The sequence below is a fragment of the Lycorma delicatula genome, chromosome 3 (assembly GCF_047948215.1).
Source record: "Lycorma delicatula isolate Av1 chromosome 3, ASM4794821v1, whole genome shotgun sequence".
Lineage (NCBI taxonomy): Eukaryota > Metazoa > Arthropoda > Insecta > Hemiptera > Fulgoridae > Lycorma > Lycorma delicatula.
The window spans coordinates 57,444,139-57,471,561 of NC_134457.1; the positions used below are offsets into that span (position 1 = coordinate 57,444,139).

A 27,423-nucleotide genomic window follows, 5' to 3' on the forward strand; every position below is an offset into this window, starting at 1 on the left:
CAGCAATACGTAATCAATAGATACATCAGAAATTTATATCAATAAAGTTGTTGAGATTTGGTGTTGAAAACACGTCTTCGTCATCGAATTGACTTTCTCTAGCTATAATAATAATAATATACAGTGCAACACATTCTAGTCTAGAGCACGAATGCGGCTTTAATTCTGCAACGCATTTTAATTCATCATCCACTCCTTGTTCTGTTACTTGAACTGATTTTAAGTCAATAATAATAATACACATAATAGTGTGCTTTAATATACTTCTACATTTTCTGCTTGAGTAACATTTCCTGCATTAAAAGAAATAAGCGTTTAACTTAATTTTTTTTTCTAACTGACCGTTAATATCAGAGAATGTTTCTCTTTTTAGATATGCCTATCATTATTCAGTATGCTTGTCTTATATAAACATTTTTAAAATTACATGTATATAACTAGAAACTGCTGATTATATAAGATTAAAGTAATAAATGTAAATAAATCTTAAATTGTAGTGTGGAAGTAAAATAAAAAACTCTTAATACTTCGTTGACAAGAGTAAAAAAAAAAAAAAAATAGAAAAAATACACCGGATAACATCAAATTATTTTAAATTTGAAAACACTAGTGAACACATTAAAAAAAAAATTATTCTGGTTGAAAAAAGAGACTCATCCTTTACATTTTATTACTCTTTGTTAAGATGTAAAAGATTAAATTTTATTGAAAAATAATAAATCCTTGGTGATCTAGAAACAGAAAAACTGAATTATGGGTAAAAATATTGGTAATGTTAAAATGAATAAGGTTTTGTTCTGTTGGTACTATAATAAAAAAAAATATGTATTCTGGACAAACTATTATTTAGAAGTCAAAACAGCTTTGAGAAAGAGATGGAGAAACTTGTTTTTTACTCTTAGAAACGGTCATTTTACTGTGCCCTAATTATTACTAAAATATATCCACTAATAAAGCTATCTGCTGCGATTGGGTAACTTAACATGAATTTGTCGAAATTTATAACTATCTAAATAAATAATTTTTTTATTTCCCTTACAATTTATTAAATTTTTTTTTAATTTTTCAATCTTTTGAACACAATAAAAAAAGATACCATAAGACAATCGCATATCCCTTTTCCAATAAAAGTCCTTTTATACTATTGCTGTTTTATAACATTATTTTTGAATTTTAGGACTCAGGATATAAAAATAGACGCGAGGATGTTTTTTAGATTTTTATCTTCGGCTTTAACGAGATGATAAAAGAAATAACTACATAGTAATTTGTAGTAGAAAATTATGTACTTCATTAGACGCCATATTCAAAATTTGAAAAAATAAAATTGTTTTTGTAAAAACAACATCATACAAAATAAACACTTTTAAATGATTTATTTTATAGAAATAAGATTTCTAATTTGTAGATTGAAATTAAAACAAATTCTTTGTATTACAAAGATGAGCGACACATATAAGTTACCTTAAACTTATTGTAGAAGAGATTTAACAATAAAATGTTAATAGTAGTTTATATGTGTTCTCCAGAATATATACTCACGATTTTTATATACTCACGATTTCGTACATACTCAATTTCTACATATTCAGATAATCCGTTGATAGATTTTCTTAAAAAAAGTCTAATTTTTAAAAAAAATCACTGTATTTTTTATTACACTACTGCCCAAAAAGGAGTGTAATTTATTTAGGATGTATGTTTGTTCCACCTTAGTAGCTCAACGACTGAACTGATTTAGATGTATGGCTCCGCGTTGAAATCCTTACGTTAGCTGGAGTGACATAGACTATATATATATATATATATATATATGTGTTTAAATAAATTTAAAAAGTTTGAAAAAAAAATTATACTACACAGAAAAGTGTCATCCACATGCTCTTTAAGTATCCTACATTAAAGAGCAATTTTTATCACCCGCACGCCTAACGCCTCTAACGCCTTGAAAATCAAATGAGAATTTCAAAAACCATGTCCAGGAGATATACTTTTTTTTAGTTTTTTTTTTGGAAGTAGTTTTTAACAACAGATTTAAAACTTGTTTAATAATGGTTAAGGTATTCTAGGGAAAGAATAAAATGGATTTTAGATGAATATCAAATTGATGGGCACATCATGGACGTGCACACATTCAAGTATTCTAAACTATTACTATGACAGAAAAAAATAATACTATGTAATTTTTCAATATTTAACTATAATATTGGTCTCTTTAAACTTATAAAATGTTTAAATACGCATTATTCCTTCAATAAAGTCAATGAAATAACTTTTCGAGTCAGATTGGAGATGGATTTTCATTATCATTTCAGAATTTGTTCGAGATGAACAACATTTTTTAAAATTTGCTTAAAAAATCATTACAGAAACGTTTTTCAAATAAAAAAAAATTAATAATTTACATCGTGTATTCTTAAGTATAAATTAAGAAGAAGATGAGTTGGTCTACTCGAACATCAGGATGATTCCCATTGTACAACTCTTTTCAGTATTCAGCGCGTAATGCATATAAATAAATGCATTTAAAACTTAGTAACAGGGTCACAATGTCAGACTATAAATCTAGCTGGTGTCTTTTAATGATGAGTTATAAAAAAAAATATCCACAAAATTACTTCTGTATAAGTTACTGCATTGTGCTACATAATAATCACCAGTCTGCAACTTTAAAATTTTATTCGTGATTGTTATCTATAGAAATAAATGTCATTATGTGTTTACATATAAAAAACTGCATACATGTGTATTTTATATATATAAAAACGAATAGGTAAATGAAAATACAACCTCATTTAGTGTCAACGTACTCGTATTTTACGTCGACCAAGAGATTAAATGCAAACTAAAACATTATTTTATAGTTTCTCCGAATAATAACTTACACTATTTTCAAAATAATACTAGAAGAGATATTTTTATTTTTTTGAGCACTTTAAACAAAAAAACCGCTTTTTTTTACCCCAAAGCATAATTAAAATAATCTAATTAATCTTAAATTATCACTAATCAGATATTAGAATAAAAATAATAAATAGGATATTAAAAAAAAAATTATATTTTTAACAGAATTAAGTGATTTAATTATTAGTAGATAAAGTTAGACAATGTATTGTCATTTAACTCTTTTCTTTTTCTCATATCTAAAAGCATAAGGTATATCTTTTATAGGATATAACTTAGAAAGAATAACTAGATCAGCTAAACAGTTATAAGCTCTCTCCGTCTACCTTCCAGCATTGTCCTACATAAAGTACGTTTCACTATCTTATTCTTTCTGTAATATTTTCTTTCTCATTTCTTAACAGCCAGAGTCTGGCTACAGTCTCTACCAACAGCAGGAGTTAAGGTTAGTTCTTTCTTAACGACTCCTTTGTCTTCAGATAACATTTATGTCTTATTTCATAACACGCAACAGTCTAATCATAATGTTAAACTAAAAACTTAAAAAGAGTTCACAACTCATATTTTACATATAATCTACTACTACTGCTGTATAATAAATATATATATATATATATATATATATATATATATATATACAATTTTTTTAGCAATTAAATTAACAACACTTTCTACTAAAATATATATATATATAAAATGTGTGTTGTGTGCACGCGCGCAATCATTAAATAAAATAGAAAACTATACAATGGAGTTGTAACTTAAAAATGTCATCTCTAGAGTAACTGCATAAATTAAATATTGATTCAACAATATTATCTCAAAAGTGACTAGTCTCACTTTCGGTAAAACCAGATGCTTCGCTTTAATTAGGTTACCAACTAGGCATATAATATCAAAATTATAAATTACAATCTAAAACAATTAGAGAGATTGTTTTAGAATAACACGATTGGTTAGAAAAGAAAAAGACTAGACACGAATTTGAATACGTACGCACAATTTTAATTAATCAGGATTTTATCTTATGTAAAAACGTAATTCTCAAAACAAAAAAAAAACAAGATTCTTCTACAGTAAAAGCTTTTCGGTATACATATACCGAAATTCATAAAAGAAAGATTGAAAAAAATCACAAAAATTAATAAACACACTTACTTTTAACGCACAGAAGATACATGATTCAGCCATACAAGTGTGCCCCGACAACTCCCGAAAGCTTCGACGGAAGATATCCAGATGCCATAGGACCTAATAATTAGAAATAAATTATCAGTTAAACAATAAACATATAAAATAAATAATTTTAAAATATTAAAAAAAAGTAATAATTGTAATGACATCATATTTATATAACATACATTAAAAATAAAGATTCGATAATTCTTGAAATTTGTTTTTATGATATATTCGGTTTAGTGCAGTTTCTTGCTGCAATTTTGTCGCTAGATTAAATTAACGGTATTGTCTAAAAAACTGTCTGACTGAAATTGGAAAAGAACACTTGTCAAACTCGTGGCTTTTGAGAAATATTATAACCTAGCATAAGTAAAGATAAAATATAGTAGAAAAAAAATCGTGTTAAATAAAAATTTTGTAACCTGAAAACTTGGTAGTTATAAAAAATATCAAAGGTACTGTGACTTGATGAAGGTTTCTATTATAAACTATTAAAAAAAAAACAAATATTGTTTTATCATGATATGCTGGTATCATAAACAATCAAACGGGCATGGTTCAGCGGCTAAATTGATTCCAATTAAGCTAAAGATGTCGGTTCGTGCGAAGCGTGATCTTTTAAAAAAATAGTGAGAAATAATCTAGGAAGAAAAATCTCTACAGTATACAGAAAAATAGATTTACGGGCGTTTATGTATTTCGTCTTCAAAATAATGTACAATATTACGTTACATGCACACAATTACATAACGCACATCACAATAAATTGAACTTACATAAGTTTACCGAGATTAATGAAGTAGAAAACAAAAATAACTGAAATTAATTTCTAAACGTAAAGTCACGTGAAAAAGTAAACAGCAGATATTAAAAAAATAGCCATCATTGTAAGAGAAACTATTTTGAAACTGTTTTTAAAAAAAAAATCTATTATAAAAGCAATATGCGTACATCTTACATCAATAATCTCTAGCCGTTCTTAAAATAAACAATTCTAAAACAAAACAGAACTAAAAAGATAATTGAAGGATAATATTGAAGTAAGATTAAGAAACAAGAATGGAAAACAGTTAAACAATATAACATAAAGAGTTATAGTAACAGTCACGCTCTATCTTTACTGATGAGTTTCAAGCATAATGACTTACTTTACAATAATATAACATAAAAAAAACAGGATGTTATTATTTTATTCTCAATTTATTTTCTATTAACCTATTCCGTTTTTGGCGGTGAGTGATGAGGTGAGGTGGATGGAGGTTTTCGTTAGTCACAAATACAACGTTTGTACCATTTCTGATGCGATTTACTCCTAAAATCACCAATTACTTCTAGAATGTCTCTCGGCCGGTTACTCGTTAGATAATTAACTCTTTCCCAAATTATTTTATCTTTAAGCTTAATATTTCTCCGAGATCGTTTTCTAACTAGATCAGTTTCTCAGTGAACTACTAATTAATATGGAATCTTATTTGTCTTCGATAAATTATATTTTATTGTTTACCCTTCGGATACCTTATTTACTAAAACATTAGGAAAGAAAGTGATGATAAAGGGGAAGTTCCCCCTTGATATCGACGACCCTCAGAAAAAATCTGTGCTTACGATAAATCCAATAAATAAGATTGTTTTTGGGATTTACTAAAACTTTCCATAAACAATTGGTACCGAACTTTTTTTTTACTTTCTTTTAATTTTTAGTTATAATTAAAGGGGAGTTCAATTTTTAAATTCAATAAAAATGAATGAGTTTTCTGTTCACAGAATTATTCGTCGTGCATTAGGCTGTAATATAAGCTTGTTGCAAATATTACGTTTATTAATGAACCATTATTCATTGATAAACATTAATGTAGAATATCATTTACTCTCTCTTCAATAAAAGTATTTAAACGATACGTTTAATGCAAATCGGTTGTTCTAAGAAAGACTGCTCCTAAATACCTTCAAGGAATACAAGAACAAAGCGACTTCGTCTGAATTCAGCGTAGGTAAATTATAATAAAACCTTGAATAGAAACAACGTGAAGTTTTCTACAAATAATAAATCAGTCTGTATTTAACAATTTGCCGATCGTCGAAATCTCAAGCTATAAATTTATTTTATTTATATTTTTATCTAGCTCCCATCCATTTAGTCTTGGTCAGTATTATAGCATTCTATAAGATAACTGTTCTTAGAAATTAATATCGATTTGTTTTTTCCTGGATACCGATAATTCTTCTATTTAACTTTTCAAGCAAACATCATTCAATAAAATAATTCATGTTTGTATCAATGAATTAACGTTTTAAAAGTTTTTTATCCTCGTTAATTGTCTACATATAAATATATGTAATGCGTTACATTTATTATACGCATATAAATATATATATTTAATTGTGTGTCTGCGTGCGTGTGTGTGTGTGCGAGCACACACACGTGAGGGTCTAGGTGGGATAATAAATATTACACTTCCAACCATAAAATAAAATATTAAACTAACGATATTCTGAAATAATACTTAAAAAGTAGGAACAAGTTTGTGATGTATAAAACTACATCATTTTACAATCCAAAGATAGCGTACGAGGATGCAATAGTTGTCAAACTCGACCCACGTATAACTTTCTCCAATAGTCAAGATGAGTAACCTATACATATTACAAATGAAATGGCCTTGTAGTAGTCGACTAAGTTCTTTTTAATCGGTAAAAATTTAATCATTCAGACCTACAATCTATTTATTAAAATTAAATAATCAGGTGAATCAAGTTACTCGGAGATATTCTGACAATGTAGCCCTCCAAGGGAGCTATATGGTAAATTTCTTCCCTTCCATTATTTTACTGAATAAATTTAAAGAATATAGAATTGAAATAAATTGAATATGTGTGGATGAGTGCTAGGATATAACATAAAGTAAAAAATAAAAATAACAGGGAAGATGTATAAAAAAATTATGATTAAAATATTCCATTACTAAACAGTAGCACATGTGAATAACATCTTGAAATTAACATGTAATGCAGATGAGGAAGGGAAAAAACTTTACGAGAACGGGAACAAATTTAAATCACGACTAACAACAATAGAAGCAAAATATTAAGTATTTGATTCCTGAGAGAAAAAAGATAAAATACACATATTAACAACGTTTCTCGGTGGATATTATAAATAAACAAACTGGTTATTGGATAAGTTCGTTCCGGAAGATTCAGCATCTCAGTATCCGGGTACTGGGAGATCTAGATTCCTGTGTTATAATTGTAATAAAATTAAATAAATAAATTTAATGAAGCTAACACTATTATTACTTCCAGATTCAAAAGGAAAGGGAACACTAAATTAAGGAAAGTGTAAGCCAGTAATTTTGTCGTTTTATAAAAGCTACAATGTATATCTAACCTACTTGAAATCAGTGGGACGGAAAGAGCTAAATTTAATATAATATTCCTACCATTTATTCACGCTTAATAGTATAAATACATACATATATAACAAACGGTAACCTATACCAAATCGAAAATTGCTACCTTTTTAAAAAATAATAAAAAAAGTCTGATGTGGATACCACATGACTTCCTTGTTCGCCCATTAAAAATTACATATATACATTTTTTGCTGCACTTCATTTAAACTTATTTCATTTGAAAGTGAGATACGATCCTCCAATTCTTTAATAAAGTGGACAGTTACACGATTGCTGAAATATCACTTTTTATTAATATCAAATATTTATATAATTATTAATTCAACAACCTTACGTGAAATATTAGGAGAAAGTAAAAGTCCCTTTATCTAGATCAGTATTATTCGTATCTTCGTGAGTTGCTGATTAACAAAAGTTTCAGATTCCTGATGTGTAGTATAAACAAAAGTTAATAATTAAACTACTCCGATTAATGAATTCCTGTATACTAGTTGCAAATGTTAATTTCGACCTTACTGCGTAAAATATTCAGTTTTTATTATTGGATTATTTGGTGAATAATCAAAATTGAAAAAGAAACAATTATACAGGAAAAACTAAAATAACATAAAGATATCTAAAAAAAGGAGAAGAAAATGAATATGAAGAGGAAGAAAATGTTAAAACCAAAGAAAGAAAAAACATTAAGAGAATCTAATAAATATAAAGAGGAAAAATCGTTAAGACCAAGAAAAAATAAAACAATTAAGAGAGGATGATGAATATAAAGAGAGAGAAAATTTGAAAACTAGAGAACGTGTACACAAATTAATGTTAGAAGAATTATATCAAACCAAAGAGCGATTAAATGATTTGTAAGAAAAAACAAATAAACGAAATGGTCAACTCCGACTTACGGAGAATATTGTCCGACAATATCAGAGGAGTAATGAACTAAAAGATAAGAATTTTTTGCAATTTATAAGATAGGGCATGTACGCCTTAGTGAATATGTTTTTCTTGTAAGTGTCTATTTTTCAGTCACTCTTTACTTAACTTTAATGTAGACAAAATAATACGATTCTAAATTATAATTTTCAATTAATATTAAATAATCATATGTTTCACCAAATGTATTATATATACACATATATAATGCCTATTAAATTACATTTACTCATTTTTAAAAGTTCATAAAATTTTATTTTACTAAATTTTTTTTCCATATTTTTATCATTGAATTATTATTTATTGTACATTTTTTTTTACTAAAAAATTTAATAACAAAAGGAGATGAAGTCCGATTCGAACCGATATGCGTTCCTTAAGATCAAAATATTTCATTAATTAAAATTTTTATTTCAATTGCAATCAAAAAGGGCGGTGCAAAACTAGATGTTACTACAGTGCTAAATCCAAAATTTCAATATCCTACGGCTAATGTTTTTTGAGTTATGCGAGATACATACGCACATATGTACGTATTTACGTACAGACGTCACGCCGAAACTAGTCAAATTGGATTCAGGGATGGTTAAAATGGGATATTTCCGTTGAAATATGAAAAACGAAATGTTTCGCGATCACAATACTTCCTTTATTTAGTACAAGGAAGTAAATAATAGTAACGTAAATAATTTTCGAGTAAAACTGATTATCTTATAAGAAGAAATCCCAATGTATTTAATATACATTAAGATGATTTCATAGTTTTTGGATAATTAATTAACAAATAAAGAACTGTATTGTTTTTCCAGGTATTTGAAAACAGTACATTTTTCCGTTTATTATACGTTAAAAACGGTTCAAAAAAAATAAAAGATAAAAATTATTTAAAACATTTTTTATAATCATGAAGTAAAACGTCTGCTAAAGTTGTAATTTGGGTTATAATTCAGGCTAACATAATTCAAAATCAAAGTTATATTTTTTATGTAACGATTTGATTTATTTTTTCTCGTACGTAGTTATTTCACTGATATTTCATACATAAAAATACGGGCTACAACCATTTCTTAATATAAAAAATTTCTAGATTATAATGCTGATCCAATGAAGGAATTTGCAGGGTTTTCATTAACTTATTAAAAAAAATGGACTAAATAATTAAAGTAACTATTCATTATCTTTAATTCGTAATGATAATTTAAAAAGTATAAAACCTTTATTATTTGAATAATATTTTTTTAATACAAAGCTACATTTATAAAACTATTTACAAACATACATAAGTAAAATTAAATACAGGATATAAATAATTTATATTTTGCATATAATAATTCTCAAAATGAAATTTAATACATTTAATATTTAACTATAAATAAAACTACTACCAACCGGTTTTAATAGGCGACTAAATCCGTAGGAGGGCAATGTTGAAGTGAAGTAATATTAAGTTTTATAAAGTTCAACACACACACACACACACACACACACAGAGAGAGAGAGAGAGAGAGAGAGAGAGAGAGAGAGAGAGAGAGAGAGAGAGAGAGAGAGAGAGAGAGAGAGAGAGAGAAATTTCATATATTATATATATAAAACCTTAAATTACGAGAATAATTATTTGAAATTTTCAGAAAATCAGATTTATAAATTAAAAAAACTTAAGCACTAACCTATAAATAAAATTTCTTTAAAACAATATTGGTTATAATCGATTTGTTTATAAGTGTATTATAAGTCTCCTTTATAATTTAACTTATTTTTTTTAGGAAATACCAGCTTACAAACAAACTTTTTTTTAAAATTACTTCACTCCAAAATAACTTCTCCGAAGAATTTTCTAAACATTTTCGAACTGCTAAATCTTTTACTACACCCCTGATTATAATATTTTAGTAAATTAAAAATATTAATACTTCCATGAATGTTTATAAATTTATATAATCTATTAAAAGAAAAAATAAATACGGTTTATAAAAATCTAAATAACAAAAATATATTTTCTCGTAACGAACTATAATATTTCGATCTAGTAAAAAAAACTTTATTATGCTTCAGTTTCTATTTTTCATAAATTACCAATCTAATGATACAATCTTTTCTAACAGCTATTTAAAAAAAATTAAAATATTTACTTCAACGAAGTAATATTACTCTGTTGATGAATTTTGAATTAAAATATTACCTATTTCACTAAGCTAGTAATATTATTAATTAAATAGATCTGAATATGTTACGTATTTGTTTAATGTCTATTTACACAAGCATACTTATCAATCAGCACCATCGAAGTTGCTAATTTACTTTGCAGCTATTTTATTTTATTTGCGTATTTAAAACTGTGCATAGTAAAAGTATCACTAACTATTATTATTATTATTCTACATAATTATTTTTTAGGGTGTGTTTCACAAGGGCTATAACCGATTTTATTTCTTATTTTTATTATTTTTTGGTTAATAATTCACTACATAAACTGGAAACTTAAGCGTGGAAGTATAAATTGAAATCTTGTAGCGTAAGAAAAAGTCTATTCCTGATCAAGATACGAACTCGTAACGTTCCGGATGAATGACTGAGACGCTACCATACCGCCATGGAGGTTGGAAAACCGATTTTAGTTTTATTCTTCTTAATGCTCCTCTGAACAAGCTTTTATACAAGGTTTCCTTTGATTCTTCCAACTAAATCTAAAGCAGTTATTTTTTGGAACAATATTTACGATTCCTGAAGTGATCTATTACTACGCTCTGATACGAATAAAGTATTTATTTATTAAAAGATAATTCAAACTAAGAAATTAATTAATTTTATTTAGAATCATAAAATTTTAAATAAAAGATAAGAATTTTATGATTTTAAATTATAAAATCTAAAATAATTTTTAATTTTATAATTTTAAAAATCAGTCTTAAAATTTATTGATATGAATGTCTTAATTACTGCTTGTTGAGAGCGGTTTTTGAACAAATGAAAATGATCCTGGTTGGCCGATGGTATAACGTGTATTAGACATTAACAGGTAAACAACTTTCATTACACTGCAGCAGTCTGAAGTCTACCGTCTGGATCGGAAAAAATTCTGATTACCATTTATTATTCTTAAAGATCGTACATAATTATGTGAGGACTTCCATGATTTTGTTGGAGGGGTAATATTCGAGGCCAAATCAAAACATAAGAACAATGTTTTCACAATTTTTTGAGTTTCCATACCGTATGTTAAAATACGGTATGGAAACGTAAAACGTAAATTACGTATGGTAAAATACGGTTTTGTTTAAATCAAAATATTTCTATTTCAGTTGAAAATCCAAACATGTTATTTTAATTTTATTATTTACATTAAGCGGAAAATACTGTATACTTAACAGTGATTGGGTTAAAACTAGTGCAATATATGAAAAATGAAAAAAAAAACTAATATTAATTTAAATAATTCAAAGAAAAATAATACATTTAGAATAAATGGTAAATCTATCGATGGTATGTTTTTGACAGAAACACTTGCATACACAAATTATTTATGCAGTAAAATAGTTAGGTTTTATTTCGGACATAAAAATGAAAATCTTTAGTTTCAAACATTTCTGTACTTTTAGAAATGTTTCAATTTATTTTATGAAATTTGTAAAGCTTATTACTTTAAGAGAAATTATGTAATAATAGTAGATAAAAAAAATGATGTGGACACTACATGACTAATGTTGTGACAATTCACAATTTAATGTGGTGACTAATAGGCGTACAGTTCCTTGTACGCCTATTAAATTATATATATATATATATTTGTTTTTTTGTTTTTTGTAAACATATTTTTACAATCACAGGTTAATAATTATTAATAAATAAATCAATATGTTTAAATTAAAAAAAAGGTTAAAAAAATAAAATAGGAAGTGGAGTAGGATTTTCGCCGATGTGCCTTCCCCACAAGATCAAAATATTTCACCAATTAAACTTTTATTGGGCTATAACTCTGGAACAAACGAAAATAAGTATCACTTATGATATATCGTTGAAGAGCTCTCAATGTTTGGATTTTGGACGTTTTTGGTTGTCGATTGCAGTCAAAAGGGGAGATGCACGACTAGATGTTACAACAGTCCTAAATCCAAAATGTCAACAGATAATAGTTTTTGAGTTACGAGTTACATACGTACGTAATGGATTCGGGGATGGTCAAAATGGATATTTCCGTAGAAAACTGAAAACCGAAATGTTTGGCGATTACAAAAGTTCCTTTACTTCGTACAAAGAAGTAAACAGGAAAATAATTTAGTAATCGAATTCTAGATAATTAAAAAGATTAATTGTTGTTTTATCATTGGGAAAATGAATTTTTATTTTGTATTTTAAAATTTGAAATAAATGAAACTTTTTCACCTTTTTTAAACAAAAATTGGATTCCGATTTTTCATGGACTGACGGGATTAAAAAAATTCTTACGAAAATGAAAAAAAATAAGTACCGGTTTTATATAACCTAACAATACTATAGTTGTTAATATTACGATATCTGTATGGTTTTTCCAAGGTTAGTGTACTACGCAACTGCAAAATGGAGTGTAACTGTTACTTTCTGATATTAACGCCTTTCTTATTTTAATATAAATAATTTCGTCATAATGTGGATAAAATGAAATTCATAGGAACATAAAATTACTTTGATTACAGTCAATTCTATGAAATTTTGAACAGAAATTAAGTTCTTAGATATTCTAAGATATCTATGATGGAGATAAAACAACGGCGGCTGTTAGCATATGACCTCCTTTTGCCAATGTCAACTAGTCGGAGAAAATAACGTTAAATAGAAATTACTTAAAAGGTATAAGCAAAAGTAACATTTAATTAAATCAGAAGGTATTTTAACGAATTTTTGTTTTAAGTATTCGAAATTCTCACATAATGATGTGGATACCACATGGCTTCCTTGTACGCCTATAATATTACATATACTTTTTTTTTAAATTATAAACATAATATTTTATTCAATTAATAACTTGTAATTTTTTTCTTTTTGTTATTATTTACTGTAAAAAGTTTTTTACAATCGTTGATTAATAATTATTAATAAATCAATATATATTTAAATTAAAAAAAGGAGATTTTGAAGTCGGATTTGAACCGATGTGCCTTCCCCTTGTAAGATCCAAATATTTCATTGATTAAACTTTAATTTGGCTATAACTCTGGAACCATGAAAATAAGTACCACTTATCGTTGAAATGCTTTCAATGAGGGCTTATTACTGCAGTCAAGAAAAAGTCCAAAATCAAACTTGTTTTGAATTTTGGGCTTCTTTGGTTTTTCGATTGCAATTAAAAGGGAACGTGTACGACTAGATGTTACAACAGTCCTAAATCCTAAGTTTCAACATACTATGGTAATCATTTTTTATTTATGAGAGATACATACATCCTTGAACATACATACATACGTACAGACGTCACGCCGAAACTAGTTAAAAAAGATTCAGAGATGGTCAAAATGGATATTTCCATTGAAATCTGTAAACTTACATTTTTCGCGTTCACAATATCTCCTTTACTCCATACATGTAAAAATTATACGTAAAATTTATAATTCGTTAAAAATAGGAGATAATCAAAACAATGAAGATTAATAAATAAATAAAAAACTAATTTATTATAAAAGGAATCAGTAAATATTTCAATATAGAAACGATATTTTCTTTGAGATTTAACTAAAATAACTAACTGAAATTACTTGTATTCTCATTTACTTTATACAAGAACACAGGAAAGAGATAACGGAGATCGGTCATACTATAGAATTCCATTGTTAGTTTTTATATTTTACAAACAGATGGTTTGTATTCAGTCATATTAAATACATGAAATAATAAGAGAGGGAAATAAATAAATAATAACAAGTGGGAAGAAATAGTGTTGGCGAAACGAGAGGACAAGGATTTATATTTCCAAGACAAAGGAAGCGATATTTGCACACTTCTTTATGTTTTAAAATTGCACAAAATAAATATTTTAAACTATAAAATATATATTTTTTTTTTATTAAACTCTACATATATATCAACAAACAGTTAACGACACTAAATTCAGAGTGAAATTTTAAGTTGAAATCAAAATAGGGTTGTGACAAGGGCACGGACTCTCAATGATTCTCTTCAACATAACTCTAGAAATGATAATAATGAAAGAAAAATTGGGACAATACAGATGAAACAAAATCAAAGGAATTTCTTTTGTGTCTGACTTAAAGGACTAACGACACACTAATTAGCTTTTCCAGATGATATTTATTACTCTTCTATCCACAAACATAAAAAATGAGATTAAACAAACAGAAACCCTCACAAAATATGCAGCTAAATTCGGTCTGCATATATCGAAAGAGAAAACTAAATTCATCTACAACCAATATAAAGAAAGTAACATAAAAACATAAGGAATATAGAAAGAGTAACACATTTCAAATATCTAGGAGAAACAATAAAAGACACTGGACTAGAGAAGGAAGCAATTAAATTTCGAATAGGTAAATTAAAGAGGGCACAAAATCCTAACACAGAAACTATACAACAGAAAGTGAATCTGTAGAAACGCAAAACTGTGACTACAATATAGTGACAAGAAAGATGTGCATTTCGGAGCAGATTAATTCTCCCTCATAAACAAAGGACTACTGGTGGAACTTGAAAAGAAAAAAGAGTGATCCTAAGGAAGATTCTAGAGGAAAACAAGAAATGTGGAGACCAATGGGTTAAAATAAGTAATGAAAAGATCTTGTCAACATATTAAATCAATAACAGCAGAAGTAAAAAAAACAAGACTAATGTTCTTTGGACAGTTAATAAGAATTGGCGATAATAGGCTCACCAAAAAAAGTTTTTAAATTATATGCCAAAGAAAATCTCTCGAATTAACCGAATTTGAACTCTCACAAATGGTTGCGTTAGATAGAAGCAAGTACAGGAAAATAACTAAATATAAAAAAATCTAGGAGGCTAAGAAAACAAAAAAAAAAAGAAGAAAACTAACAGCTGAGCAATCTGGTAAAAATGATAGAAGGCAGAACAGCCTTAGAAAAGAAGAGAAATATGAAAAAGAATTTGTTGCGCGGTCCCCAGTAGGCCAATTCCCACTTATATTTATATATATATATATATAAATTCTAGCAATACATGTAATAATAAAAAAAAATTATTGTAATTAAATAAAACTGTGTCTATATATTTGTTTACTACACAAATAAGTTTATTAAAATAAAATAATTTTCTCGCATTATATATAACGCATTGTTTTATAAGAGGAGGTTCATTAATTTATTGCTTCAACCATCCATCCCAGTCTTACTTATAGCTGTCATGGCAGTCTTATGGCTGTCATGAGTTGCTTTCTCTAAGAGCGTTAATGTTCGATTTACTAACATTCTCTTTTGGTTAACAAGAATGAAAGTTATTACTTATTGAGCTGAATACCAATTGGCATTTCGATAGTCTATTATGTTGAGATATGAGTTAGTGAATTCAATTAAACGAAAAATGCAACATGAAGTTACTTTACTCAGTAAGCCTGATGTGGAACGAATAAAAAGAAGTTATAACATTTAAGTTAAATTATTTTAGATTTCAATTCTGTTATGTACTAAATAATTTACATTTAAATTACAATAATATTACAAAAGTTGGAAGGTATTTTTTAGCCGACCAAACATCTGGAAGATTAAAAAAAAACCATAGACAAAAATGGAGCGATACAAATTAATCCAAGACTTAAGATATTACGAGGCCACCTTCTTTCCTTTTTAAAACTATACCTAAGAAAGTATAGATGATCGTTCACTGACAAAGCTAGGTAAAATTGTATATTTTTAAGTCGATTACGCCTCCACTATATACTTATTTACAATTATTAATAAAATAAGTAATTCATAAAAAAAAAAACAGTTTACCAGAAGATAATTGCACATAACTTTACATATACAGGCAAGAGTTTTAACGATTTAGTTTAGGATATTCAACCAGTAATATGTATATTTTACAAAACTATACGCCATAACTACCAAAAGATATAAAAACTATTTACACTAAACTAGTCAATGTAATATAAGCACGCTAACTTTTACACGAAATCAAAACAATAATTATTAATAAAAATTGATTATAATAATTTTGAAATAAAAAATTTAATTTTTGTTAAATTCTATAAGAAAAAAACTGTAAATGGGCTTAGGTTTACGATTAGTATAAAAAAAGACATAAAATCTAACTTAAAATTCAAGAGCTGTTGTTATATGTTATAGATAAGTAGTGGCAGGTAATCATAATCCGAAAAGTACAAGATGGAGCCCAGGGCGTTGGAATTGCTTATTAGAGCGTGTTAGCACCAGTTGAACCATAATTGCAAATAAGAGCAATTTACAATAATTTTATTATCCGCTTATTATTATTATTCATACAAATACTGCTTCTACTACTTCAGATCTACTTCATAAAATTTTATTTATTTAGAAACTTCATTTCATAAGGGGAAATAATATTATCTCCGGTTACATAAATTCTTGAACTTTTAAAAATATAAAATTAAAAAAAATCCTAAAAAGAAAAATAATAAAAATATCCGAAAATATAATTAAAATAAAAACGACTCAAGATGAATATCCGGTAATTAATTTCATATTAAATTTAAAAAATCTGATTTGGACACCCCATGACTTCTTCCTTGTACACCTATTAAATTAAATTTTTTTTAATGAAAAGTACATAAAATATCATGAATAACTTTGATATTTTTTTCATAATTTTTGTTGTTATTATTATATTGAATTATTATTTATCGTAAATTTTTTTACAATCGGAGGTTAGTGATTAATAAATCAATATATTTAAATTAAAAGCAAGGAGATGAAGTCCGATTCGAACCAATCCTCCCCCTTATAAGATCCGAATATTTCATTTGGCTATAACTTTGGAACTAATGAAAAAAAGTACCACATACGACACATCGCTGAAAAGCTCTGAATGAGCTTTTCCAAAAACATCTAAACATCAAAAAGTCCAAAATCCAAAAACATTTGGATTTTGGACTTTTTTTGGACACTTTTGGTTAAGTCGATTGCAATCAAAAGGGGAGATGCACAACTAGATGTTACAACAATCCTAAATCCAAAATTTCAACATCCTACGGTTAATCGTTTTTGAGTTATGCGAGATAAATACGTATGTACGTACAGACGTCACGCCGAAACTAGTCAACATGGATTCAGGGATGGTCAAAATGGATATATCTGTTGAAATCTGAAATTTTTCGCTATCCCAATAATTCCTTTACTTTGAACACAGAAGTAACAAGGCTAAAATATACTAGGTCTACTAACTAATCAATCGGCTTGATAAAGATTTTCTAGGTTTTATAAGTTGCTGAGTTTCGTGGTATAAGTCCACTGTATTAGTGTATTTCATCATTGTCCTGTAATAACACGAAAACTGTATATTTCTTTATTATTCGTACGAGATAATTAGAATTAATTATTTTTCTAATGAGTAGCCAGCTAATATATTCCGAATATTATCTTAACGATAAAATCTTACAAATTTGTTGATTTACACTATGTCGTCTTATCGTCTTACTTATAGCTGAGACTTCATGTAATGTATTTGATGTATAAAAATAATTAGTTGCTTTCTCTAAGAGTAATAAAGTTCATCATATAAAAACAGATCATAATGATTTTTTTTTTGTTTACTAGTTTGTTGCTACGTCCAACTTGAATTAACAGTTTTAAGAAAAAACAATTCTCCAATTCAGTTCCTAATAAACATGTTCCAGATTTTTGTCAAAATTAAAATATTAACCGGAATGAATTAATAAATTCCGGTGCTAAAGTTATTCTATTTTTAAAAAGTAAATAAAAATATTTACTTAATCCAACATCCAAATATAAACCTAACTAGTGAACATTTTTTTTCAATTTTTATTATAAAAGAACAAATTTATATGTAATTTTTTTATTTACTAATTCCGTCTTAATAATATACTCATAAATATTTATTAATTTTTGTTTTGATTACTGTTATTCGGATATTTTCAAAATTATTTCTCTTGTTTTTGAGCCTATATTCTTTTGCGAAACAATAGTTTACATGCTTTCATTTCATACAATTCAAAAATATGCTACTTTCTACGGAAGTCAAATATAAATAAAACTCACAACGCTTTTAAAACATGTATACGCATTCTTGTACATATACATATATATTATATATTCAGTATTATGTTAACTACATATGAGTATATTATTAAACGCTTTATACAATACGTTCTTTCTACCGTTACGATTAAATTGCAAACCACGTAATAATGAATACATATCCAACAATAGTACAACCTACACACACAAAATTATACGATAATGTACATATTATAAATTTTTCATATATATTTATTATTATGCCCTTGACTTTTGTACCGTATATTTCAATCAAGAGTCACAGATTATAAAAGTGAAATTTGCTTGAAAGGGATAATTACAACATTGAAAACATGATCGTAAAAACAGTTATAAACTTCTTCGATAAAATCCTGATAATAACATTATAACTTGTCGAATGGGAGTGCGTATATTTTATAATATAAGCATCTTTTAATATACATACATAAATACATACGTGGATATACACTCCCAGAAAGAGCGTGAACGAGGTGGGGTGGTTAAATAACGAGACAGTACTTGTATTGTTACTTTGCTTAAGGGTTTGTATATAAATTGTATTCCATATCTAGAAGTTCTGAATTTTATATAGTTCATGAAAAGATATATATTTGTATGGAGAATACAACTTCATTTATAGAATTTTCAAGGTTCTGTTGTAAATAACCTTTCAGATATTACATGCTGTACATTACGGCAAAGTAACAGTTTGTACATTACGTAATTATGATCATCTCCACCCTAATAATTATATATATATTTAAGTAAATTTCATTACAAAGCTACGTATTGTAATGGGTACCATGGTTCGACTTCCGGAAAATTTCGACATATCTTCGCATTTCACAGCCCGCAGATCCCAAAACCACCGTCAGATCAAAAGTTTATATACACACATTTCACTTTCTTGTGGACACGATAACTGCCGTAATTTTGCGCCAATCACTTAAATTGAAACAACCCAAAATCTCGGTCGAGTTCGTTAATGGGCAAAATCGGAAAAATAAGATATCGCTATAACTTTTTTATTAAGTAAAATATCGAATTTGTTTAAAGTTCATATTATTCTTTGGATAAGGGCCTAAAACTTATTTAAGTAAAGTTTTTTGATATCACAGACCATTAACCCAGGGGGTGAAAAAATGGATTTCGAAGATAAAAAAATCACACCTTCCTTAATAGGTACATTATCGGATCGGTTTAAAATGGTCGTTAATCCGCTAGACATTACCTAAAACTTTTGTGAAACAATTTTTGATATGACCAACTCTTACGGAAAGGGATGTCCAAAATGTTGCTGGAATTGTAAGAATATGGAGTTTGTCGTATGCTTAACATGAGAAACATTTTTTCACATGCATCCACTGCAGTAAATTTGAAGTTTTTCTTAACTTTAAGGTGTAAATCTTTTTTCCCCTGCTTAGCATTGATGAAATCGACATCCGCCATCCGGCGTGCCGAAGGGGAATTTTTTAAACAGTAATTTTAATTTGATCATTAAAATTACGAGCTATACGTATCGTAGACGGTTCTTGGAGAAATAAATAATTTCTATTTTAATTATGTCATTTTTCCACGAAACTTTTAATCATCGGTAAAGAATGTGATATGAAGCATGACACTTTGTAAAACAAATAGGAGGAAAATATTGTGGGGGGGGGGGGAAACAGGTATATAATCAATCAATTGATACACATACTAATTTGTTCTTAGAAGTGAGAAAGATAATATTCGCATTTATAATTCAACAAAAAATGTATTTTAATGACGATCATATGAAAACAATTTTCAAATTGTATACCTTTAAATTTAATTAAAGTAAATCTGAATAGGACCTGCATAATATATTTTGAGTAAATTTTAAATTACACTCATAAATGAGAATAATAATAAATATCATATACACCGCAAGTACATTTTCCTTTTAATTTATTACAATTCGATGAAATTATAATTAAATAAATGGAAATAAGGATCTAAATTCCTTATATGCAAAATTGCAACCCAATATACTATAATTACTCCATTAAAAAATTCCTCAGATGTTTTTTCTTTATAAATAATTCAAGACTGAAGAATATTAATTTTAAAACTGGTACTACAAGAATAAGGAAGTCAAGTCAAGATCGAGAAGTCTACACGTACTACGAGACATAGTTCCGGTATGTCCTCCCTTAGGGTACGATATCTTGGACCTTCTCTTGCTCTTGCCTCTTTATACTACCGCCACAAGTTCTATGATCACAACTGTTGTTTTATGTGCCGCACAACCACAGTATACCATGTGGGTAGCGGTAGTACAAAAGGTAGGTCTTGCGTCACTACACCTGCTACCAATTTAACAAGGCAGTATTTATTTCTTTACTTAACTTCTATTTGATTTCAATAGAAGTATTGTTAAAATAAAAAAATTACAGACGGTACCGCCACTCTTTCCGTACGAGTAAAAAAACATGATTGTTTAGAATAGGTTATTTAATGCAAAATGTAAACTGCATTTAATAAATTAAATAGTAATTTCAGTAAATACTATGAAGTATATTGAAATACATAAAAATTCACGATTAAAAAGAAAATGTAAAACATTTATATTTTAAAAACTAAACAAAATTCAACTCGATAAACTATTTATGAGTGTAAACTAACAATCTCTCTTACTCTCTTTCAAATCTAATTTAGTATAATATAATCACGTATCTCTTCTGTCTTTCTCTTCATAAATGCACCGGCTTGTTTATTAGAATTCATGAAAAATTAAAAAAAATTGATATTATTTGTGTTATTTTAATTTTTTGGTCAAAATCTGTTATACGTCCACAATGCTAAGGCTAAGTTTAGTTAGATCATAGATGGCGATACTGAAACGCTTTATTGAAATAAGAAAATAAATAAATAAAATTATAAATATCATCTTTTTTCCTGTTTACCCTCCGGGAATCACCGTGAGGTATTACTTCAGAGGATGAATGAGGATGATATGTATGAGTGTAAGTGAAGTGTAGTCTTGTACAGTCTCAGGTCGACCATTTCTGATATGTGTGGTTAATTGAAATCCAACCACCAAAGAACACCTTTACTAGGATTTGAACGTTGGAACTCTCGACTTCGAAATCAGCTGATTTGCGAAGACGTGTTCATCACTAGATCAATCCGGTGAGTTATAAATATAATCTAGCATTAACTTAACCTACGCTCGCTAGTCAAGGTTAGCGAGCGTACGTTAAGTTTAGTTAGATTATATTTATAATTTTATTTATTTATTTTCTTATTTCAATATAGCGTTTCAGTGGTGCCACCTAAGAACTAACTAAACTTAACCTTAGTGTTGTGGGCATAAACGGATTTTGACCGATTTAGAATATATTCAGTTTTGAAAAGTTTATTCTTAGCGGGTGTATTTTGGGGAAAAAAATTAAAAAAACAGTTTTAAAGAAAGTTGTTTTTCATAAACTCGACTTATAAGTAAGTTATTTTACGTAAATGTCTTCATAAATATCAGTTATAAATGTAATTACATTTAAATGAATCGAAGAAGAGGTTTATCACATATAACTCCAAAACCAGGCACTAGCAAAACTGTTTTCTGACTTTGTCTCCCTCTTTCTCTCTCTCTCTCTCTCTCTCTCTCTCTCTGTGAATATAGATATTATATACACTACATTCAATGTATTTCATTAAAAAATTCTAAAGAAGTTAACGTTTCCAGAAAAATATTCAACAGTGCGAACACTATGTACATAAAAAAATTATTCAATTAAAAAGAAATAGGTAAAGATCGATCGTACTAATAAAAAATTTTATCGATTAAATCTACTTATAAAAACAGATAGTTTTTATATTTACACTTTAATGGTGGACAATTAATTTGGAAGTACGTAAAAAATCTTTAAATAGCAAAAAAAAAAAAAAATAAAACAATTTTACCTTATGTGTACACTTTAATTACAGATGTCATCTTATAAAAGGCTATATTTACACAATATTTGAAAATTCAAACAAAATCACATTATCGGGTTTCACATGTTTGTTGGATGCAATCTAAAGGTTGTAAGCGACCACTCACGAATATCATAAGTTCACATAAAAAATAAGACACATTTCCAAAAATAACAAACATCAGATTTCAGGCTTACTAAGGGAAAAGAAGAGTGAAATGGTTTCCAGTTTTAGTGAACCGATTATAATTTTGCTCTGCAAACGGTACTTCCATTTTGTTCTACATAAGCTGTAAATAAACATCATTACTCTCGATGAGATCAACTTTACTTATCAGTATCATTTGTACTTAAGATGAATTATTAGAGCCATAATAATGATCAGGAGAAATAAAAACTAATATATCCTTTAGTTCTTAAGTTCACTCATTAAATCATATACTATGTTCAGTAGGTGGATTTCATAAGAAATTACAAACAGATTAACTTTTTTAAAATACCAAAGTGCTAATGAATTAACAATACTGATTTCAATTACACAATTTGTACGAAGTGTCATAAGTAAAGATTTCTGAGATTTCATGTATAAACAAACTCAATCTAATACAAATGGGTGAAACTTTATAAATACAACGGCTAGACCGTTACAAAATATTTAAAACTGGTTTTGAAAAAAAATTGATGTCTACATCATTTATTAATAATTTAACAAATCCATGTTGTAATATATCTATAATAACAAAACGTAATTTATTATTCCTTGTAATCGTCAGATTATAATGAAATTATATTTTTAAATATTAGTATACAAATACGGTTGTTCCAATACATTCAACCGATTGTTCATTGTAGATCATGCCGACCACACCGGCGCGGGGCGGATTAATTGCGAACCAGCAGCCACTGGACACGATCCAATTACTATAACCTCTGAATATAAGAGTCGTGAGGTTCAAAGAGTAATAGTTATTTGATATTAGAATAGATAAGCCACTCCAGTAATATTATTAACATGAAAGAAAATGTTTCTTTTAAATTTATTATAATTTTTTTTTACTTTAATATTGCGTGGATGTCTTTTTGCAGTTCTGTTAACCGTAATCTTGAATTAAAATTATTTACATGATATTTAGTTTCCTTTCTAAAATACACTCACACAAATACAAATATACCGATGTAATAAGATGAAAACCACAGGGTAACTTTTCTCTTAAAATCACCGTACAAATCATTATTTTTCTCTATTTAAGTGGTAAAGAGGAATTAACTCGTTTCTAAAGGAAGAACTTTCTAACCTGACATTGATTGTATTCATCCATTTTTGAATATTACGAATACTCGCTATATAATAGAGTTGTCCAGCTGCTTGAGACCGGAACAGCAGTGCCGGATCGACACTGCTGCTTGGACGAAGCACATTCCGTGATTTCCTGGAGAATTTATACGACATTTAAATATTAAACGTACTATTATTTTATCCGTAAACATTCGAGTTCGTATTATTCTTTCTAATGAAACAAAAGAAAATTGGAATTCTTTTTTTAAATTGTTGTTTAATGAGTAGAGGAGACATTAATGAAGAAAATGTAATTCCATAAATACAATTTATTAAATGCAAAAGAAATAAAAACGTACGAAAAAGATCGCAAAAAAGAAAATATGATTTAAAAAAGAGAAATACAATCAATCTTACACTACCGTACCAGAGTTTAATAAATGTATTTATTATGCTAATATATTAATAATAAACTACGGATTAAATGTACTCAATGAATAAGTTAAATAATTCAACAAAACTTACTAGTATTCTCTTTATGCAAAAGAAATGTTGTACAAGATTCCCTATAATCATGTTACGTAGTAACATATGAAGCGGTTCAGCATACTAAACTTTTGAATACAACACTGAACACAATATTATGATTTAATATAAATTATTTAAAAAAAAGAAATGTATTAACAGTAGTAAACGAAAAATATGGACAGCAGCTCTTATTTTAATGTACTTGTTCAGTCTAAAAAATTCGTATAACTGATTGCCCCTTTTGAAATCAGAACTGTTTGCTCCTAAATTTTACAGCATTTTATATGGAACACGGGAAGAAAAGCAGTAAATTAGGAAGGGGAAGAGGTGATGGTTTTGGCATACCATTTTCTAAAATCGTAACCCAATAACATTACTGATTTCAATAAAATATTTTCCGATTTTATATTAAAAGTAATTCACAAATGCATAAGACAATTAAAAAAAAATCTGATGTGGGCACCAAATGACTTCCTTTCCGTATCTATTAAATAACCTTTTTTTTTATTTTAAATGAAAAGTACATAAAATTTTATTTCATTAATAACTTCTGATATTCTTTCATATTTTTTTATTTATTATTGAATTATTATTTATCGTAAAATTATTTTAATGATCAGAGGTTAGCAATTATTAACAAATCAATACATTTAAATTGAAAAAAGGAGATGAAGTCCGATTCAAACCTATGTGCTTTCCCCTTCTAAGATCTAAATATTTCATTAATTAAAATTTCATTTGGCTATAACTCTGGAACCAACGAAAATAATTACCACTTATTTCGTTGAAAAGCGCTCAATGAAGGCTTATTACTGCAGTTAAGAAAAAGTCCAAAATTCAATTTTTTTGGATTTTGGGATTTTTTTTGAATACTTTTGGTTAAGTCAATTGGAATAAAAAAGGGAGGTAAACAACTAGATGTTACAACATTATTAAATTCAAAATTTCAACATCCTACGGCTAATGGTTTTTGAGTTATGTGAGATACATACGTACGTAAATGCACACGTACGTAAAGGCGTTACGCCGAAACTAGTCAAAATGGATATTTCCGTTGAAATCTTAAAACCGAAATTTTTCCCAATACAGGTACAAGAAAGTAAAAATAAATCTTAATAGTATTTGCCGTTTTAAAGTTTTGATTTACAATTTATATCAAAGACGACTGGTTATTGTCTCTATTACAACAAATCTTTTTTTCTTGTTGTGGAGTGTACTAGAATAAAAAACAAATTAATTATATATTTAATGATTACTAATTTTTAAAATATATTTCGCAATTAAAACAAAATTAGCAAGCACATTAGAATTAATAACTTATTTCAGAAAATAATGTTTGAGAAACAAGTTTAAAAAATAATAAATTCTCTTTACATTTATTTTAAAGAATATTCTAATAAGGAAAAAGATTACTGTAAAGTAGGTAATTTACCGCTCATAAACATAAAATTACACGATATGTACTAAGTATTAAGTGCAATAACCGCAACGATTACAGGCGATCTACATAATACATGAGTTGTCACTCTTTTAAATGGAACTACCATTCACAACAACAACCATCAAAGCGAACCACCAAAAGTAAGAATGTAGCGATTTCTCATTACATTTTTTATAGGATTTTATATGCTAATGCTGATTAGCTCGCCAAACCCGTCAAAATGTAGTTGATATTCAGTCTTATACGTGATATCTTCTGTTTGAGCATCATCGAACCTGGCTGTAAAATTCAACGATGTTTACTAAAGAAATGTAATAAAGCTTTACTTTATTTGGATTATATATAAAATACCACAACTGATCTGGATTATTTATTTTTAAGGATTGCTGTAGCTTTTTTGGATATTTTTTCATACTGTGTCACTTATGACCGTCGAGAATGATTAATTTTAAAAACTTAAATAAAAATTTGATGTTCGTTTTCGTAATTTGTAGCTATAAGGAATTATAATACGTAATTAATTAAAAATAATCATTATTACTAAGGAAATAAAACAATATCGGGTTGTCTAAATCGTGTTGAGCCTTTGGAGGCCAAAATTGAAAATACATTTATTATTATGGGAAAATAACATTATGAGACCACATATGCACAATTTTTTTGTTGTTGATGACCTGCCATTTTTCTGGAAACATTATAATTCCGTTGCTGTAGAACTTCTGTGGTTTCCGGTCAAAAAATTGTGACACGTTGTTTTCATAGGGCTCTTTTGAAATTAACACCATTCAAGGAGTTCTACAGAGACCGAAACAAGTGATAATCTGAGAGTGCCAGGTCCGAGCTATACGGTGGATACATTAAAACCTACCAATAAAGTTTTCTCAATCTCTGACGGGTCGTTAAATACGTATGCGGTTTGGTGTTGTCAGCGTGGTATACAACACATTTTTTTTATCAGTTCATGTCATTTTTTGAATTGTTAGATGCAATCCCGCTAATTGTCGACAGTCCAAGTTCTGCCTGGCGGCAGCAGCTCGTGATTCACGATGCCTTTCCAATCCCATCAAACGCAAAGCATAACCTTCCTTGGAATCAAGTGTTGGCTTTGCTACAGATTGTGGAGCATCTCCTCGGTTCGACCACAATATTTTTTGCACATTGTAGTCATAGGTTATTCACTCTTCACTTATCACTCGTGATCAATCTTTTCAGAAATGGCTTGATTTCGTTACGTTTAAGTACAGATTCGCAGATAAAAATTTGATCGAGTAAAGTTTTTTGAGTCTGATCATTTGCACTAAATAGTTGAGGTTCTTTTTGTAACCGGCTTTCTTCAGATAGTTTAACGCTGTTTGGTGATGGATGTTTAGGCCATTCGCGATGCCATGACTGCCTACATGCCGGTCTTACTCGACTTTTGTCAAAATATTGTTCACTTTTTCTGTGATTGGTCGCCCACTGCGAGGAGCATCTTAGACGTCGAAATTTCCAGAATAAAAGCAACCGACTATCTTTTGGCTGTTGCTTTTGATAACGTATATTACCCATAAACAGCACAAATTTCTTCGCAGGACTGCGCAGCATTTGCGCCTTTATCGAAATAAAATTGTAAAATGTAGTGCACAGT

At 27.9% G+C, this 27,423-nt stretch overlaps 1 protein-coding gene across 2 annotated transcripts in view; it reads right to left on the bottom strand.

Annotated features, from left to right (window-relative positions):
- The window catches only part of ec (ubiquitin specific peptidase echinus), a 277,997-nt gene that overhangs the window by 61,070 nt on the left and 189,504 nt on the right, over positions 1–27,423 (bottom strand). For both annotated transcript variants that reach the window (XM_075359861.1, XM_075359862.1), the window contains one exon: positions 4,063–4,155. In XM_075359861.1, the coding sequence (XP_075215976.1) occupies positions 4,063–4,155 (93 nt within the window). The remainder of the gene's footprint in view (positions 1–4,062; positions 4,156–27,423) is intronic.